Source organism: Lepisosteus platostomus, chromosome 10 (assembly GCF_059453375.1).
Source record: "Lepisosteus platostomus isolate fLepPlt1 chromosome 10, fLepPlt1.hap1, whole genome shotgun sequence".
NCBI lineage: Eukaryota > Metazoa > Chordata > Actinopteri > Semionotiformes > Lepisosteidae > Lepisosteus > Lepisosteus platostomus.
The window spans coordinates 55,266,958-55,287,732 of NC_142620.1; the positions used below are offsets into that span (position 1 = coordinate 55,266,958).

General features: G+C 39.0%; 1 protein-coding gene across 9 annotated transcripts in view; it reads left to right on the plus strand.

The window, feature by feature from the left end:
* Positions 1-20,775, plus strand: part of diaph2 (diaphanous-related formin 2) — a 488,074-nt gene that overhangs the window by 119,146 nt on the left and 348,153 nt on the right. For all 9 annotated transcript variants that reach the window (XM_088597461.1, XM_088597456.1, XM_088597458.1 and 6 more), the window contains one exon: positions 16,907-17,046. In XM_088597461.1, coding sequence (XP_088453587.1) covers positions 16,907-17,046 — 140 coding nt within the window. The remainder of the gene's footprint in view (positions 1-16,906; positions 17,047-20,775) is intronic.

Consider the following 20,775-nt stretch of genomic DNA (forward strand, 5'->3'; position numbering starts at 1 on the left):
CACAAGCCCATACGTTGCATTATAGCTAGAAAAAGGAAATAAAATATTAAAGACAAAAGCCAGACAAAGTCATGAGAAATATGCTCTGTAGTGACTTGGGCACAGCTTTGCTTTGGAATTAACAATTTCAATGCAAAAGTGAAAATCAGTGCTGAATTGAAAAATGTAAGATCAATATATTTAACTTGTGTTTGCCAGATCCTCTGATATGTTTATTGCACTCATTTGTTCTGTATTGATATAATTCTGTGCTGCAGTTACAGTAGAGAAATCTGCATCTTATGTTTCTTTCTCACAAGAGAGACACAGTAACGCTTGCAATGACCGACCTCAGTTACTTTAAATGAAGCGCAGGCGTTCAGAAGTCAAATCGAGGCAAAATCTCACTAAATGCAAGAGTGCTGATTTAAAAAAAAAAAGTCAATTTGAAGTGAAATCTCACTTTAAGACATTTGAAGAAGCATCTTGTTCGAGATGGAGACAAGCGAGTGGAATGAGTAGTGTTTAGGAATATAGAAAATGAAGTGGTGAGTCTCTCTGCAGCGTGTCCAGGCTCTGCTGGTCTTGCTCTGCCTGCTGTAACCACTGTCCAGTGGGCTGTTGAAGGGAAAGAACAGCTTTATAGTGATGTAAATGCTTTCTTAATGGCTACCTGCCATCCTTGAAGGAAGACGGATGTTTGTTGTCAGGAATAGTATAGTCCGTTGAAGAGCATAAGCCAGTGGTCCAGAAAAGGGGCGTTTTTAGATTTGGATGGTCTTGGGTTCACCTAGTGCCGATACCAGTTTGTGAGCAGATTAATTTCTGGTCTGTCATGTGATCAATTGACCGAAGACTCGCTTTGTGCTTCCAGTAGCTTTTCTCCATTTTCTGTGGCAAATGTTCTGTTCCAATTTGCTGAACTAACAAATCTTTAAATCATCACCTGCCATCTTAAGAAAATGAACGTGCAACGGTTATTAAATTTTGAGGATCTTTTGCTAATGTTTTCAAGCGTGTAGCTTTTTCTTCCTGTGTTAAAAAGTGAAGCTGTTACATTACCCAAGCTTGGTGTGTAAAAAAAAAAAGAGAGAGAAGTTTCACTTAATGTGTGTTATGCCCTACTTGCCGAAATTGGTGACGGTTTCAAGCCCTCCCTCATTTCCCCATGTTTGCTGAGGTCCACAAGAGAGTTCTCGATACAGTGCACATCATAGCTTCTGCAGGACAGCTGCATTAAGGCAGCTTGCCATTGCTGAAACAACTCTCAATTCAACAGGCTAATTAATCTTGCTTTGTAGAAGTAGTCATGCCAAACTGTAGAAAAAGGTTGCTGATTTTAGATTTCTTAAGCAGAATCATTAATTTATGGACAGTTAAAGATCTCTACATTTCTATTAACTGGAAGCAGCCTTTAGCTGGTGATGAATAGGTATTTCTAGTGGTATTGAATGGAAACTGCCAGAGACAGAACTGGTTTAATGGTGCAAGGTATTGTAAGAAGTAGCTTTGGTTTCTAATGATCTGAAGCTGAGTAGGTCTGAAACAAGTAAATGCTTGTAAGAGAAGCTTTTAGATTTGAGATATCTTAATTTTTTTTCATCTCATTTTATAAACTGTTGAACTCATCTTTTTCATTGTTACTGTAGGATAAAGTAATGTTGGTCAATTTTTAAATAGTCATTATTAAGGAACAAGATGTCTAATGTTAGATTTTAGGTGTAATGGTGTTACCTTATAGGTTAAAACAAATGTATTTATGAACTTTGTTTACAGATATTATAGTCTGTAGAATACACTCAGACTGACACACCTTATGTCAGTATTCCTGGAATATCGTTGGTGTCTTCTATGGCCAGATCTCAGAAGCTAAGCAAGGCGTATCTGATCTCCACCAAGATGGAAGTCCTTTTAGGAAAACTAGGTTGCTGGACTTGTAGGGAATGCTCTTTCTTCAGACCACATGCAGGAGATACCATTGATGAGACATTAAACTGAGGTCCTGGCTGCTTGGTCATCAGAGATCCCATGGGCACTGTTCAGAAGAGTGGGGGTGTTAACCTTGTTGCGCTGCCTTAGATAGTCCAGTTCTCACTTCTGCACTTGATCTGCTATGTTGTGGTGCTGTGGGGTTATAAAGGCTGACATGTCCCAGTCACACAGGTGGTGCCTCACTTTGGTGGATGATGACGTTGGTCTCCCCTTGGTGATGTGTGTCACCTGGGATGTGCTAGACTAGTGCTTTCAGTTCAATCATTATTAAATCCCTGAGCCATGGTTAAACATTGCAGGTGTGTCTCAGAGGTTTTTGGCTGAAAGATAGGAAGCTAGAACCCTTCCCCTCTGGCAATTGTGACATCATCAGGAAGTGATTTCCTCCCTCCTCGAGCCTCCTTGTCATGTGTGTCCAGGGGGGAAGGTCACAGTGATGATGAAAATCAGAATAAATAAACAGTCCCTTGTTCATCAAGTAGGCTGCTATGGAAATATTACAACACAGTCTTTACCGGGGACAAGTCTCATTTTTCTTTCTCCCACTTCTCTGGGATTTTAGCACTGCTCTGGTGCTCTGTCAGAAGAACAGTTTATCGAGCCCTTCGCAGTTGATCCTAATCTGCATGCGATGCAGATACTGGCGGAAGCAGTGAATTCATTATGTCTTTACAATGCAATCAATGATACCAAGGCAGAAGGTTAGCCTAAATTAGTTCCTCTGTGATTTACTTTTAAATGTGCCAGCATTTCAGTAGTTGATAGAACGTATGAGATACAACAACCTTGCAAATAGAATACATATATCTCACATATACAGTATACATGCTATATGTCAGTGCTGTCTTTATATATAAACAGCACTGTCTTGGTCTTAGATCATCAATATTAAAAACTGTATTCTCAGTGGCATTGGAGAATATAGTTTGCACAGCTTGTGCGAGTTCCTGGACCTTCTAGCTTCTTTGATGAAAATGAAGAGAAGAAAATCATGGTGCTAATTATGAATGGAAACAATGAAAAATATTTTTTAAAAGCCCAAGTCTAAGGTGCTGCTGACAGGAATGAATAATTCTTCTTGGTGTAATTGAAAGCTACAGGTGCCTTCAATAATTTCTATGCAGTGTTCATGCATATTCATGCTTTCTATGTGGCAACATTGGTGTGAATTGTGTGAAAAACTAGACTGAATGAAATTGAAAAACTCCTTTGAATTTTGTTCCCATTTTGTTTCACCTTAAGCACAGCTTATAATATCTGTTTTATAGTGTGATTATGCTAGCAACTGTTTTTAATTTCAAAAGACAGTGTAAACTTTTCATCGCTCTATCTTTTGAGTTATGGCGTGCAGTATTTTAATAAAAGACAATAAATAAAAACAACAAGGAATAGCTTAAAGTAAAGACTGCCAATGTGAAAATCTAATATCAGCAAAATAATACATATATATACTGTGATGCAGTGATTAAAAATGACAGTAAAAAATAGTTATTTATTTTGCACTAAAAATTCTTTTTTAAAAATACGAGGCCACTACAGACCATCTTTCTGTTGTTAAATGTTGTTTGTTTGCATTTGACAGAATTCATCCTGCGGTTACACACCGTACAGTAGTTCTGTTTACCACATCCATGGGAAGTATTTTGGAGAGGATCTGAGGATTTTCTGAAATTTTCATATTATTTATAATGAATTTTTCATTTATTAATTTTTACAGCATTTTCCCAAATGTATCATTTTATTTTCTATTTTATTAATTTGCTGGAAAATAGTTCCCAGACAGTCTGACATATTTGCACTTTCTAAAGAATCCTGTAATATTTAAAATGTCATTTTTTTAAACATAGAGATAACATATTCTTGACATCTATGCCCGTTGAGTGATGTTGATACATGCAGAGTTGTGAACTGTCCATCATTACAGAATTGTTCCCCAATACCAGCACCTGTGGTGTGAAATGTTCTTTCCTCATGATGAAGTCACACCTGTGCATTGTCTGATAAAGATCACCTGTCAGGAGGTTCTGAGGAGAGGCGCCGTGCACAGGAAAGCAGAAAGGTTTTGACCTGGGTTTTTTCTCTGAGGCTTTCCCTCTTTTTGTGTTGCAAACAGGAATAATGAGCAGTGCAGGGAACACAGACAAGTACATAAGACATTACAGCTGTCCCTCTTACATTCTGTTAATTGCCCTTTAATTGAAGGGGCTAATTTTTTTGTACAGGAGGGCAGATCAGGTTATCACTCTGGACACAAGGGAAAAACTATTAAAATGACTAAAATGTACTGTAAGCGGTTCAGTATAGGGTTTAGAGTTAGTGTGCTTTTTTTCCTACATTGCAGGGTTTATTCCAGGTTGGTGTGAGACAGTGTCGATGTGTTTCGGCTTCATGTTAAATTAGACAAGGCAATCTGCAGGGCCAGGGAGGGCAATGACATGAAAACAGCCAGGGAGCCTCTCTGGGTACCAGGGGTCCCCTGTCTCCAGTCGGTCAGGGGCCAGAGAGTGCGCTTGCAAGAAATAATGAAAAATAAAGGAACTGCTCTCATTAAGCTGAACCTAACAAAGAAAGAGTTGCAGAATGTTTTTTTGAGACTGAACATTTTGAACTAGCCTGAATTAAAAGTACTGTTGTTTTAATTCAGCTCTTTGTAAGGAATCACTTGTGTCACTACTTTGAGAGAAATGTTGCAGCTCTGTCACAACATGCTTGCTTTTTGCAAGCTGAGCAAGATATAAGGAGACTACACATTCAGTCTGGCCATTAGGGTTGATACTGTGTGTTGTGATTAAACTACAAGCATTCCTTACCCATTCCTTGTTGACAGTGAACTCCCGGTGTGGAATACCACCGCTAAAACAACCCAAGAAAAACCCTCTCATGGCAAATTACATAAGCACACATGAGACGGCAACAATGCCACTTGCATTATACCGTATACTTAAATTTAAAGGGGCTGAGATTTACTGGGTATTGTACATTATGAGAAGTGATAGATATAACCTGATTCATTGTTGCCAGTAGGAGCATACTGCCCTAGTCTAGGGATGTGTTAGAACCAATGTAGAAAATGGCACAATATATTTTTTGGATGTGTACAATGTTTGATTTATTGTATGCCAACTGGTCTACAGTAATGGTGGTGTACATTTCTTAATGTGTTTAGGAAAAATACAGGGCAATGATAAGATAATTACTGGGGACAAGGCTGGTCTGTGGTCTGCAGAGGGGTGCTGCTCAAGTTAAAAAGTACTTGTGTTTTCATACACCACTTGGATGTGCACTAGTTTGGAAAAATCAAGGCTGTTACGAAAATATAGTAACAGGTGTAGAAGTATTTGATTGTATTCAACATACAGTACAGTACATCAGCTCAAGATGTCTCCATGAGAATTACATAAATACTTCAAAAGTCTGATGTGTAAATATTTTATTAACACATACATTTTTCAAGACTATTGAGACATTTCATCCAAAGCATTTTTATTTTATTAAACAGCAGATGGATTCAAAGGATTTCTAATAGAATTGTTTTATCTTGCTAACTTTACTTTTAATTTTTAGTGGAATAAATGTTTATCCTTAACTCAAAAGCCAATTTGTCAGTTTCATTTTAAATAGATTATTACTTCCCATAAATAATTGTATACACTTGCTGCATTACATTATTTCTGAATTGTCTATTATGCAATGATTTAGTTTGAGATTTATTACAGAAGTCCAACAGACTTCTCAGTGGTTCTGACATGTACAGTACATTGTGTTGCTCCAGACAGTCCTTCACATAAACTCCATGTAGCTCCTTTTCAACATAATTCCTTTATCTCGTTCATGAATACTGAACTTAAAATCATATACTTTCTTATACATGTGTATATGAAGTGGCAGCCTGGATTCAAGAATTCTTTCACTATTAAATGAATTCCTTTCTCGTTGTTTCACCTGGACCTGAAAGGCAGCCCTTCTCCTGAGGAGGGAGCAGTGCAGCACAGCTTGCTGACTCTTCAAGGTTCTGCACAGTCCCACTGTGAATCTTGAATCCCAGCCAGCGAAAGGAAAGAGGTGCGTTTTTTATTAATAGGGCTTGGCACCATAAATGAATTCCTCAGCTTTTAGGCTCATTTCAGTGAAAAACAAATCGGCGCACTTCTCTTTTAAGAGTGGGCTGTCTTTGTGGGGCGGTTCGCAGGTTAAAGTGCTTTTTAAAGGAAGAACAGATGACTTAGCAAAGTGAGTCTCTCCCTCAGGCCTCAGGATACATATGGGATTCCAGGAAGTGTTGACTGCTGTCCTTGTTATTTGACAAAAAAACAACGAATGCCCAGGGACCCCTTGCATCAAGGTTGACAATGCCATCGACAGTAAAAATAAAATCTGCACCCGTATGCTGTAGAAAAATATTTCAACAAAAAAAGTCTGCCACATCTGCACAGTTAACAAAAAAGCAAATTCCCAGCTTTATTGCAGAGACCTTAAATAACCTGTGCTTTCTGTCCTATATGTGCACTGTACTGTACATTCCATTTCTGTGTTGAGAAAGTTATCAGATTTATCAAATTGCACACCTAAGGTCCAGGTTGGGAACCAGGATACATAAAAGCCATATTAGACCTAAAGGGCACAACGATGAATTAGGAGAGTCCCTATTGTCCTCCTATTAGAAGAATCCTTTAATTGTTGATACTTGACTTCTGCATTTCCTCAAAACATCATGATGGAGCAATCTGCCCATTCTGAAAACATTTGAAGTATTTTAAAGAAAATACTGTATCTTATTTTTTTTGACTGGTAATCTGATTTAATCAACGCAAACATAGAAACACACCAGGATATTCAGTCAGTACCACCAGAAAGCACTGATCTTGATTTTATTCACTTGTTTGAAATAGTTCATAGATGCAGTGCCAGTCCTCCAGCTCTTTTTGCTCAGACTCATGGGAGTTTCCTCCAGCCTAGTAGTCCACATTGGCTAAACCTTTTCATTAGCGGTAACCTGGCAGTATGAAATATGAAAATTTTATCTGACACCACAAATTAATTCAAAGAACTGGAGTACTAATAGATGAGCTTGTCTTCTTTTTACGTAGTATGGATCTGAGAGCAAGAAGTGACACTGGTTCAATTAACAGAGCTTAACAACTCTTCCAATATTTCCATTCATTTAAATTAATCATTGGCATTGTAACAATAAACAGGGTATTTGATCTGAGCTCTATTTTTGGGAATCTGTCTCTTTTAGAAACATTAAACCAATCAATGAGTAGATGGAGAGGTGGGGTGTTACGGAATTGCCTTTGTGTGTTTTTTTTCTTTGTTGTATTTGGTTTTGGTTCCAGTATTTGAAAGCATTACTGCCTTGTGATATCCCGTCCTTCTTACTGAAAGCCTCGAAACTCATTTACGGAAATAGACTGTTCTTCCCTTGCCAGTTCTCTCTTAGTGAAACTTGGTTATGAATAAATAAATACATGAATTGGAAACAAAATCCAAATATGTCTCTGCCTCCTGCTCTCCTGACCTCTTGCTTGTTTGAGCCTAGTGTACTGCTACTCCATTATGGTCCTTGAGTATCACTGAAACAGCCCTAGAATACTGCTCCTCCTCAAAGGAAACCTGACTTCTTTCTTATTTTGTTGCTTTCATGGCTGTGCCATCTAGTTTTAAGTAGTTTTATGTTATTAAATTTGCTTTACATGGCATTATGGCTTGTGTTTGCATTGGAATAAAGGGCAAATCTTTTAAGACTGTAATCTTCTCAGCTATGGTGTTGTCTGCCATACTGCCTTCCTGGGGACCGATTTCATCAGCACAGAACAATTTGCATTGTTTGGAGTGTCCTGATGACTTGGCATTGATTCAGACAGTCATGTTGTCCAAAATTAAATTTTGTTTGCATCAAACAGTAAAAAAAAAAAATACAGTATGTAGTCAGACTGTGGGGAAGTTGTCTGTAGCAGTGTTCCAGCGCTTTTGTTTAATGTCACGGAGATGTCTTTTCTTGGCCTTTGTGAAGAAGTGGGTTAATTTATTACTGGAGCGAGTGGAGTTGCTACATGCCGGGTTGCTGTGGAGCCGGATATAAGAGGGACTGTGGAGCCAGGGTGACTTCACATTGAGTAAGCCAGATCTGCGCATGAAGTGTGGGTCCAGACGGTTTCAGCTGTGTCTCTTGCAGGCTGCGCGGCAGTGTCGGGGAGCAGAAGCGAGGGAGCAGATGAGACCCTCAGTGTGCCAGGGGATTGCAACTTTGCCGAGCTGTCAGCAGATCTGGGGTTGGGGAAAGCAGTGAAGGCGGATAATTCATTTCCTATCACCACTCATACACTGTCACTAATACTACCACTGCGACAGATTCTGCCATTATGACTACATGTCACTACGCATTACAAGTGGGGTTTTTATTTGCTAGTGGTGATTACATGGATGATTGACACCATAGGAACGATGCCACAGAAAGTTCAGATGGAGATGGTGATGACCAGTGTTCTTTTATATAGGGCAATACAATGAATAAAATAATTTTGCTCACTCTTCTGTTTACCGGGCTTGTTTGTGTGCGAAGTGAGCTTATAAACAACCAATTAGCAAAGCCTCTACTTCTGAGATGGGCAGACTGGGTGTGAGAGGAATTCTAACAGCATGGCAACCCGCAGCAGGGAAAGAGGGCGTTCCTGACCACTACCCCTAAAGGAAAACTGTGGAGAAAACTTGTTCCCTGAGCTCACCATCACTACGGAGTTTGCAAAAAAATTTTTTATCATTTTAGTGAACTCAGACCCTAACACCCTAGAAAGAGATGCAGGTTAAGGGTTGTATTGGTGGTCTTAAATGAAAAAAAGCATTGACCTTTGCCAAATGGGTTCTAATAGATCTTGTTTAATGATGATGGAAGAGTACAGTATAACATGTAAGTCTCAAGCGTACATGAAAACACTTTGGCATAAAGCTTAGTGCCTGAATTTACTAGTGAAAGAAGGTGATAACTAGCACATACAGAGGGGCCTCTTTTCTTTTTTCAGTAATTCTGAAATAATAAGAGTGGTGTGGTCCCTCAGCATAATCATCAGCACTTCAAATAGTACAGGTCCCTAGCTGATCACAAAGGATGAGTGCAAGACTCTGACACAGGTGTCTTGCTTGTATTCTGTCTCTTTTGTCTCGGCTAGAGAATGCAGGCGACCCAGAACGGCTGATTTGCTTTCACATCATTAAGAGATCTGGCATGAAGCGATCATTGCATTGTAACCACCTATTGTAACAGCCAACCAGGTCATTAATTATTTAAATATCTCTTTCAATTAAGCAATTAAAGAGATAGGAGAGAGAATATCTGGGACCTTGGAATCAAAAGATTAAAGAGGCAGGTTTCTGCCTTACTCTGATCTATGTAGTGCTTTGCTGTTCTGAAAACATTCTTTCTTTAAATGATGAGGGATTAAAGGTATTGAAGGCCCTTCTGTTTTGAGTTTGGTTTGTTGTTATGAATATGGTTATATCTCAGTCCTGATATCCAGTTTCCTCCGATAAGCCTGCTCCTCTGAAATGAAACTTTTAAAAGCCAAGAAGTAGTTTATACATTTAATGGTAAAATATCCCAGCAAGATGTCCGTTGAGTTTCATTGTCAAAGCAATGGGCATTTCAGCTGACCCATACCTTACCCAAACTTTTCATTTTGCAACTGCATGAAATTTGATCTTACACATATATATTAAATCAGAAAAATAAGATGCTTTCCTCTGCAACCCTGTCATTCCTACTCTAATGAGCAAGAAATTAAGGAATAAAGGATTTTAGCCACTTGGCTTTGATACTGCGTGATGTGCACTAATTGCTAAGATTGTATCTGTATTATTTTTCAAAAGATCAGCAGGGCGCTTGGGTAATTTTCATTAATCACATACAGAGAAGAGCTAATTAAAATTTTCATTATTCCTCATCTTTTTATATATCCCCCCCCTCCATTTGGCATTTAGTTAGAGAGCAGAATGTTAATATGATTCATGCTATTATTACATAAGAATTCTAAACATAATCATAATTATTTTTAATTCGGTTTGCTGCCATGCTTAGTTCTTGAATTAGGATTTTTTTATATTCATGTGCTTAAAATTAGTTTAGTATAATTGAACAATATGTACAAGCAGTTGTGATTCAAGCATTTAGCATTTAATATCATACCCGGTCGTAAGTAGAAGAATGACTGAATTGTTTATCTATTAAAAAAAGATGTTGTATGAAGTTGAAAAAATGATACCTTGTCTCATCATCCATATTCAAACAAGCACAAATATAAACAGAATTTCTAACTTGTGCTGAGTCAATATTTACTGTAAGTAATCAATCGCAAAAACATTTGTTTTTATGCATTAAGGATTTGTGTATGTGGTTTGTTTGTTTTCTGCATGTGTTGTGTGTTCTGAAAATAAAAAAACTAATTGTCACCAAAAAATTACCCCCAAAACTATGGGGCGAAGTTATTATCTTAAATGTTTTTTCTTTTTAATTTGTTTACACAAGAGATCTTTGTCAAATACAAAGCATTCATTTTGACAAACCAGCACCTGATTCGAACATTCACCCTGCTGTATTTCATCTGTACATTAAGCAGCTGAACCTGTTAATCAATACCATCCGTTTCCTTAAAATCCTACTGCCATGTACCTGCTAGTTCCAAGTCTTCTTTCCTTAACCCTTCCTTAAATGCCCTGGACTATGTTAGGTCTACTTTTGTTTTCGTTTTACGGAATAGTGTTACATTAGCACATTTTCAGTCTGTGGGTATTGCTGCCGTCTTGAGTGATTGCTGGATGAATTGTGCTAACATCCTGCAAGTAACTTATTTCAAATATCTAATATGTCTTGTTTATATCCAAATGATTTTAGTATCTGTGACACTCCTGCCTTTTCTATGATAATAGTATTTAATACAGAACAGTGTCTGGCCTCAGCCCCAGGCATGTCGTCAGTTACTTTACCTCCTTGGTAAACACCTGAGTGTAATACTGTATGTATTTAATTTATCAACCATTTCAGTTTCGGCATCCCTTACTGTTCCTTTGATATTGTCAATACGGTAAGATATCCTCGACTGTTATTCTCATTGTGGTTCAAGCAGGATCTTCTAATTGCATCCTTGAATGGTGGTGTTCGTGCTCTTCTTTACCTACAGTAGCTTGCCTGTCGCAGACACCAGAATGGGACAGACAAGCAGATGCCTCACATCTCTGCTGTAACGCCCAACCAATCTGCAGTCTTGCCATTCTGCGGTTTTTGCTGTAACACTTTGGTCAATTAGGGGTAAATTAGATGAATATAATTTACTTATTTTTGTCACTTCTGTCTCACTAATTCAGACCAAAAATGTCCGTGGTCTTTTATGAATTTTTATTATCTCCTTTAACTATGGTAATGAAGAGCTGAAATTTGTAGTGTGGCTGCAGTAACCAAAGTAAATGTCTGGAGAATGCTATTTATTCTCCTCTCAGAACAGAAGCCAGCATTGCTGTAGTTTCTCTTTATTACTCTCATTGCAGTTGACGTTGATGTATCTTGGGTATTGCCTTGCTTGGTGCAGCCATGGTTCCAGTGGCTTTATCTCTGACGGCTCTCTACAAGCAAAAGAATGAATACTGACAGTAACAGCAACAAGGAGAAGGAAATACTCATTAAAATACAACACCAAGAAAGACAAACACTATCTTGTTTCTTTCCCACTGTACTTTAATTGCATCTCAACCTGCATTTAGGAGGACAGTTAAATAACAATTCCTGTGACACTTTCTTAATTACCAGGAACTAATTTATTGGCAATAAATGCTTATGATTAGCCTTTTGAATGCAGTGAAAGATGGGGAATGTCAGTCCTTTCCTTTCCCATCTGTTAATGATCCTGGGATCTCCGTGTGTTTCTGGGAAGTCAACAGAATAACATGGAAGATATACTTAGACTCAGTAACCAAACCTTCATCAGTTATTTTCCTTTTCACAGGTTTGCTGGTCACTTTTATTGGAATCAGCTTTATAAAATGCACTTCTGCAGAGGATCTGTCTTTTGCATGCACAATGAACACATCTGAAACAACCTTAGATAATTCTTTAACCGTCAAACACTTATATTTAACCCGGTTTAATCTCTTTCGAGTATGTCTTGCAAGTTATTTTTAGAAGCAGCTTGAAGTCCTGTCAGCGGTCTTCTTTACCAACGGTGCTGTATTGTTTCTTTAGATCTGTTGCATGAGTTTCTGTCGCTGCAGCAGAAATGTGTATACATGGACTTACTGTAGACTTGTGGTTTGATTAGTTTCATGCAGCTATTTTGATGTCACTCCTCAGAGTCAATATTGATCAGAGATCATTCAGCAACATATGCGTATCGCATCTGCGTCTTGAGTTTCTAAAGGTAGAGGTCGGGGAAACGAGTGAAACCGGACACCCAGATTTACTGTAGCTGGTAGACAGCCACCAGCTTTGTCTGCAGCAAACTGTGTGGTCAGCTGAACAAATTCTAACTGCCCCTAGTGTAAGTAAAAATATTTTAGAAAAGATTTCGTAAGGTAAAGGACGGATAGAGACCATTTCAGAAATAAGAAATGGAGACGCCATGAAAGAGTTAATGTTCTAAAAAATGACACAAATTGAAAGCTGAAAGCATAAGCCATGCTCGCCAGACGAATACAACCACAAGAGGTCCTCTGCCTTCCCAACAAGGAGCAGTGCTGGTGATCAGCTGGAGTTCATGGTTATTCTGAGAGGCGCACAATTAACACTGCTCAGCTCCCACCCACGTGAGAAACTCATCCTGGCTTTTTAGAGTGCCGTAGAGCTTCAAGGCACCATCTCGTGCCAGTGTGGTTTAGTTCTGACTCGCTTGTCTTTTGTTTGATCCCTTCTAAATCTGGCTTTAGATTTACTAGGGGCAAAGTGAGAGCAATCCACAATATTAGACTATTGTAAATCCTAAAGCGGACCGCAGAGACCTACAGTGTTTTAGCCAGCATTATACCATACTGTACCATTCTCTTTTAACTGAGGGCATTCATAGCATGATGTTCAGTGCCAGTGTTGTTTCCTTTAGATGTATAGTCCTACAGCTGTTTCAGTCTGTACCAAAACACAGGACACAGTGTCTAGTGATAATCCCCATGCGTGCACAAGTAAAGATAACTACATTATCCCTTTTCTTCTCACAGACTGCTGCTAATGACCTTTGATCTTTGAAGACAATTAACCAGCACTTAAGAGTCATAGATGGGGCAGTGGTGCATATCAGTATGACATTATGAATCCATTCGATTTTCTCGAGCCCCCCCCAACCCCCGTGAGAATTAGGGGTTAAAGTTCAGAAAAGACAAATTAATTTTAACATGCTGTTGTTTTTCTTGGCAAAAATACATGACGTTTTTGTCTGGACTGACTTACATTAGTCTGTGGCTTATGGGATCAAGGATTGCTTAATTTAATAAACAAAGTCATTGGCGAAGGGAATCGAGCTGGAACTCTGTCTGGAGTCTGCACTGCAATTTGAATGGCATGCCTCTCTTTACTGGGTTTCAAGCAGAAATCGACAGTCATAGCTGAATGAAAATACTGTACACGCAAACAAAAAGATATGGATATTTCTGAGACACAATTTGCAAGAATAAAATACTTTATGAAGTTTTATTAAGGTGAATTGTGCAAATTTTATGTTTTTTTAGAAATCACAGGCTGCTTTTGACTGAATCTGTAGTTTCTAATTGTTCTTCTTTCCATTCTTTCCATCCTGGTGTAGAAGGCATTTGCTGAAGCCCTTGACTATTGTAGCATTCAGCACAGTGATAGTCATGGGACCAGTCACCTTTTCAATCCATCTGTAGTCACTCTGATCCTTGTTCTTTTCCATGATTGCTGAATCCAGATCAAACAGTAGGCCTTAATTTAACAGCACATTAAAGTGGACATGTTGAGATCTAGGAATTTCTAATTTTACTTACTCTTCATTTTCTTCCTCTATTTCTTGTGTGAAATTCCATTCTTTTCACAAATTGGCTACATTGACAGCCAGCCTGCGATTAAACAGCTTCCTTCAAACTCTCTGAATGTCAGGATTTTTTTTTCTGAGAAACACAAAAGTTTAGCTGAATAGTTTCACTCCTAAAAGCAAAAAACAAAATCACAACATGAATAATGCCAGTAATGAAGTGTAGGTGGTGGTACTGTATGTGTGGTAATATTGATTATTGTAAAAATAATTGCAGCATGCCCTTCTGTACAAAATGAGACTCTAAATTATGAACAACCAGGATACTAACAAAATAAAAAAAGTGATTGACAGACATTACCTCTTCTGCTTTTGTCTTGACAGCGGTTCTGTCAGATTACTTACCGATATTACATGAATGGAATTCAGCCAGCTTGGCAAGTTACAGAAATTGACTTCAGCAGACATGGAGAACTGTGACTAATCCAATGTAGACTTGTTCGCTGAGAGAAAAGAGGATGTTTTGATAATTCTTGCAGATGTCAGGCTCGGTACTGCATGCACACATAGTGGAGCAATCTTCACCCATCCCCCCCGCCCCCCCCCCACTGCAAGAGTATGTTCCATGATGACTTTGATGTGAGACGTGCCCATAGCTTCAAGCAAGAAGAGAGTTGCACTGATTTGTAAGAACTTCAAAACCCTGAACTGTAAGCTTCTTCCTACAATGCTCACACAAGGCTGCAGATGGAGAATGTCAAAATGCAATAATCGGTTGCAGTGTTTCACTCTACAGCGCATCTTTCTTATATACAATATATGACATAATATACATTTATGAACAGGAATCCTGTATGTATATTTAATTTTTCTTTTTTTTTTTTTTGTCCTGATTCCCTTACCAGAGAGAGTACTAAACTGACAGTTTTTTTTCTGGTCAACTGGCAAGTGATTTGACTAATACGGCTTGAGATTAAATTGGTATTTTCTGCCTTAGTCACACTTTAGAAGAGTAGAAGAAATTAAACATACTTTGTGCTTTTCTGCTGAAGACTAGACAGCAAGGAAACAGATCTGTCCTAGGTCAGCTGTAGTAAGTATTGTAGTTAGTGCTGACGAGCCACTAGAGGCTGTTATACGTTGATTGTAAATAGTCACACTCACTTGGGGTAGTGACTATCAATAGATAATTTATGCAGCACATAGATAGTTTAATAGTTTAATTAGTTCATAAGATAATAGGAGAAGAGCTAGGGAACAGATTTTCACATGGGTAGAATTAGGTTTGCTTGGGAAATAGCCAGCAGCCATATCACTCTGCAATTCACAACTGGTAGCCCACTGAAGCTAAGCAGGTGTGAGCCTGGTCAGTACCTGGATGGGAGACTTCCTGGGAAAAACTAAGGTTGCTGCTGGAAGAGGTGTTAGTGGGGCCAACAGGGGGCGCTCACCATGTGGTCCATGTGGGTCCTAATGCCTCAGTATAGTGACTGGGACACTATACTGTAAACAGGCACCGGATGAGACGTAAAACCGGGGTCCTGACTCTCTGTGGTCATTAAAAATCCCAGGGCGTTTCTCAAAAAGAGTAGGGGTGTAACCCTGGCGTCCTGGCCATATTTCCCAATAGCCCTTACCAATCATGGCCTCCTAATAATCCCCATCTATGAATTGGCTTCATCACTCTGCTCTCCTCCCCACTGATGTGTGGTGAACATTCTGGTGCACTATGGCTGCCGTCGCATCATCCAGGTGGATGCTGTACACTGGTGGTGGTGGAAGAAAGTCCCCATTACCTGTAAAGTGCTTTGAGTGGAGTGTCCAGAAAAGCGCTATGTAAGTGTCAGCAATTATTATGAAATAAGGGGTGTGCGTAGATTTTGGATTGTTTGCAGTGTGAGACTCGTGGGCACACTGAGAAAAAGTTGCTGAATAAAGTCTCCCTGCCTTGTAGTCTTCATCTCATTATGAGTTTTAATGTACTCAGACCTCACAAGCCACCTTATTTCGAGGGAGGCCAACCACAAGATTATAATGTCTTTAGTTAACAAAAGCAAAAGAAAATGAAGAGTACTACTGTATATGTAGATGTTTTTTAGAAGTCTCCTGAAGTTTCCTAGTTTGTACTGCTTTGCAAAGCCTTGCGGAGCTAAGGGCACGTATCTGTGCTGTGTTGGTAGGTTAAGTAGGTGTGCTAAAATTCTTGGCTGCTGCAGTACATTATAGCATGGCCAGCGGGAGTTTAGCAGGGGTAATGACGTGTAAAGAAGCTTTAGCTCAGAAGCACAGGTAATCATTTTCACCTGCTGTATGTCAAGCAGCTGTTTTATCTTACTAGATCTATGTACTGTAAAGTAGCAGTATGAAGCATCCAAAAGACTTTGACAACTTCTGTTCAAGTATCGCATTATTTCTACCTGAATTAACTCAAATGGTTTTGCTTCAAAGGCTTAGTTTTGCTTATGGTTTGTTATTACTTAGATGTTAAGGGATGATTTTGTCAGGATGTCTTATAATGTGCATAGTGCTGCCAAGATCTGGATTGAATAACAGAAATACCTTTGCCATATCCTCTGGTGTTAAAATAGGTATATTTTAACAGGTATAGGTTGGATATATTTAGCTTATATAAAATATGGGGGTAGTGTTCCATGATTGTTCATCTTGCAAGCAAATCACTTCTAACCATTGTACAGTGGTGGTGTGACTTCCATAGTATATTAGTAATTTAAGGAACATTGCATCGACTTCAGCACAGTTGACTGGAACACGTTAAACCTATAAGTAGCCTTTGCTTGCCGTATTTTTGACAAAGGAAGCCAAGTATCGGGATGTTCACCGATCACACCAAATCAATGGTTTCTATCTTTAAAATGGTCAGATGCGTCATCCTTTAATAGCAGACTTTGGCAGATGTTCTGTAAATTGTGTTTCCCTGATTGCTAACATGTGGTCCTGGCATTACTGTGTTACAGGGCGGACTGAGGAACAGTAAGCATGAGTGCACACTGTCATCACAGGAGTACGTGCATGAGCTGCGCTCTGGCATCACCGATGACAAGCTGCTCAACTGCCTGGAGTCCCTGCGAGTGTCCTTAACTAGCAACCCTGTCAGGTCAGTCCTCATTAAAAAAAGAGAACATACTGCTTAACTACAGTACATGAATAAAAGTCTATGCCCCTCTTTGTCATGAGATGATTGATAAATGTTTTTACTGTGCTCATTTTTATAAAAGGTAATGTTGTGGACATGCTTCCATTTATTTTAAATGAGTTATAATTGAAACAAATGAAACACTGAAAGAAAAGTGGAAAAAAAGAACACTAAAAATAAATTTTTGATTAATAGTCCTTTTAAGCTGACCCTGTGGTTTAGCTGGGGGCTAAAAATTAGAACTATGTAAATAGTGTAATCAGAAAAGAGGGTGCTTGTGGAAGAAACACTATTTGCAGAACCATTTTACTTTCCTTCCATGCAGTGTGACTTATCAGGCATGCACGATTAAAGCTTGAGCTGATAAGAGGTTGTGCAAAAAAATATCTTGATTATAAATACAGCCGCGCTGTTTGTCCCACTGGTTGCACTGCATGTACAATAAGCACAAAAACTTCTGGAATCTAAAGTTAACAAAAAAGTAAACCCAATGGGCTCAGAAGCACTCACATCCAGATGATTTATGGCCCTTCCAAAGCCTTCTTAATGAGCGCACACCTTGGTGTAAGAGAATTAGGAGCCTAGCAGTGAATCCATGTGTATTCTGGAAAGGCTGTGTATTCTGAATTCTGATGCTCTTGCTTGTAAACTTCACGATTGCATTTTTGTTTTTTCTTAGATTCCTATGCTTGTCGTGGGCATGCTTTTTGTGCCTGCTGTGTAAATTGGAAATATGTCACCAAGTCTTTAAGGAATTTGCATGAACAGAAAGATGGGCCATTTGCAATTCATGTAGCCAATGAGCTCTGCATCTGCAGCTGTCAGCGAGGCAGGAGGGATTAGTTACGACTCTATCTATTAGCCTGTAATAGATAGGAAGTCCAGTTTTAGAAATCAGCAAGAATCACATTCTACTACTGCTTAATGAGCACCCCTCCCTCATCTTAAGATCAAGTCTTTCGACTTTGATTTTTTTTTGTCAGCAAGTGTCTTTTTCTTCCTCACCCTCTTTTTTGCAGTTTGATCCTACTTAATGTGCTACTTAAAATAATTTAAAACATATTCCTCAGTACGGTGCTCATTTCTGCAAGCTTTGATAGGTCTTCATTCAGTTCTAATTAGAGCGTGTGGTGTCCTAGGCTTCTCACAAAGTTGTCTGATTCTGTCTTGTAGATAGGCTTGTCTTGTAGTTTAATTTGGTCCCAACGTCATGGTGGAACCCTTGCTGACAGCAGACCTTCTAAATTATTTACTCTTTCACTGTTGGAAAGATGTTTCTTAATGTGAATCAATGAGTGCTGCATATAAAGTGGTCATCAGTTGAATGGCAGATATTCTTTTAAGTAGAGCTCATTGCTAAAAGTCAGCCTTCATGAACTCCCAGTGGACCAGTTATTTGAACCACTGGATACAGAAGGCATTAGCCTGCATCCTTACAGCTCAGAAACTAATAGGGTTTGGAGTGGTTTTGCAAGAAAGATAATATGCACCAGCAGATAACAAAAGATATGATCTGCGCTTGAATCCAATTAATAGGTTTTTAAAAATGTTCCCCTTCATATTGATGAAGAAAAAAAGCACAGACATGTCCTCATGAATATTTTCAGTGATGGGGCGAAAGATCTTAGTTCTGTCACCTGGCAGTGTCCCCAATTCAAGGTAGTTCTTAAATTTATATCGTAGCTTTTCTACAGTGAATCAAACAATGTCAATGTAAAGTATTTGTGTCTTATACATGCATCTTTAGTTTCAATTAGTTGTTATTCTTTTTGTTTGCTTGCTTTTAATTGGTAGAAGTGACTACAGCATCTACTGTATTTTTTGATCTCCACTGTTTTTTCCCCAGTGTCTTGAGTCTGCGAAACAAAATTTGCAGCTCTTTTCTTTCACTTTGGAAACATTCTCAGTGGAAAAGTATTGGTAGAGCTGACAGTGTACAGTAAGTGCAGGACGACCCTCAGGTTGTTTTCAAAGTGGTCACCTTGTGACCCCTAAGTGAACAAGCTGTATATACTGCGTCTTAAACATCCACACAAGGCCAGACCTTAACCAGGAAAGGAGCAGCCTTAGGTGACAGATGACTTGAATAAACACAGCACTTTTTCAAGAAAAAAAATAATGAAAGGGACATTTCAACCTCTCCTGTTCTCAGAGGTGACTCGTAATTAATATGGATGTAATTAATGGTCACGGATCACAGCACATTGGAAATCTGAACTGTGGAGCTAGTTGTTCTGATAGTGCTATGTTAATTTAACCTTTTAGAAACTTAACTTAAATGAGTACACATGCATCTTTTCAAATACATAAGGGTTCTGCAGTTAATTTATTCAGTTTACTCAAGGGACATTCAAGCATGAGAGTTTTTTAGATTTTTGTTCGTGCGAGATCATTATTGTCAGTCCCGGTATCTAATTGTTTTTTTTTACATGACATGACTTGAATGGCAGCAGTCGCTGCTGACTGTGCAGAATGCAGGGTCCTAAGTGGCTCTTGCAGTCTGTGTAAGGTGATTCCCTTGCTTCCAGCAACGGTTTGGGAATCCTCTCTGGGGACGCATGGCGCACTGCTTAGGCTTTCATACTCCAGTGAGCAGCGTAGAGAAGTGGTTTAAGTTTCAGTCATTTTCACAAGTCACGCTTATCCTGCAGGCAAATTCTGATCTGAACCTTTCTGGGCTCCTCTTATGTAAGCACTGCTTGTTCAGGGACTACAGTAGCTGCTGCAGACATCATGGTTGGGTCTGATCAGGAGCAACGTTTCCATGCGAACATGAAATGTACCCTGTTTCTTTCCCGTAGGAATGAAACCATCAATGGCGATTGCATGACAAAAGTATGATTGGAATGGTCTGGTTGAGATGACATGACATCTGAAGATAGACCTGGTTTATATGAACAGTGGAGAACTGAACATGTGTTGATAGGGGTTTGTTGAAAAGCTTGGTTTCAGCAGAAAACCTAATCTGAGTTTCAACCAGAAGACATTTCCTCTAAAACTTTGCAGGGGTGTAATCAGGATTTACTTTTCAGTGTGTCATTGAATTTCCTTGCAGTGACTCCAGTCACTCCCAGTTGATGGAACTTTTTTAAGCTGCTGAGTGTGCTCCTGCTTTCCTGCCCAGATTCCTGGCCTGTCGCTGCCTATTTCTGCCCCTCTGTCCCTCACAGATGCACTGTGAGCAGCTCTCTGCAATCTTGGTTTGCAGATGTCAGTATCCTATCAAAACACACCTCGAGATTGACAGTTATGAATTAATTCATAAGTGCGCAGTGTGTAATTATTAAGGGGTGCTAATCAGGCCTTTGAATGCCTAGTTCCCATTGGATTTATTTGCTCACTTTCTGCATGGAGGACTGGATTTGAAACGTCATTGTTCAGAAAACATAAAACAAAGGTAGTTGACTATGCAACCTGTAGAAAAAAAAATCTACTTCTCTTACGTCCTAGATTAGATGTACACTTAACCTGAGTAAAACAGTTTAGTGAATTAAAAAAGAGGTAATCTGAAGATCAAGTGGACCGATAAGTAGCCTTTGTATTTGTTCATTGTTTTTGGCATGCAGGCCCTGCCTATTGTCCTGCGTTCTCTTCATACTTTACTTTATATCACATTTGCTGCCTATTATATCACATTTGCTGCCTCTAAGATGCTCAGCTTGAGCTCCTTTTATTAAGTTCACTAGCTCT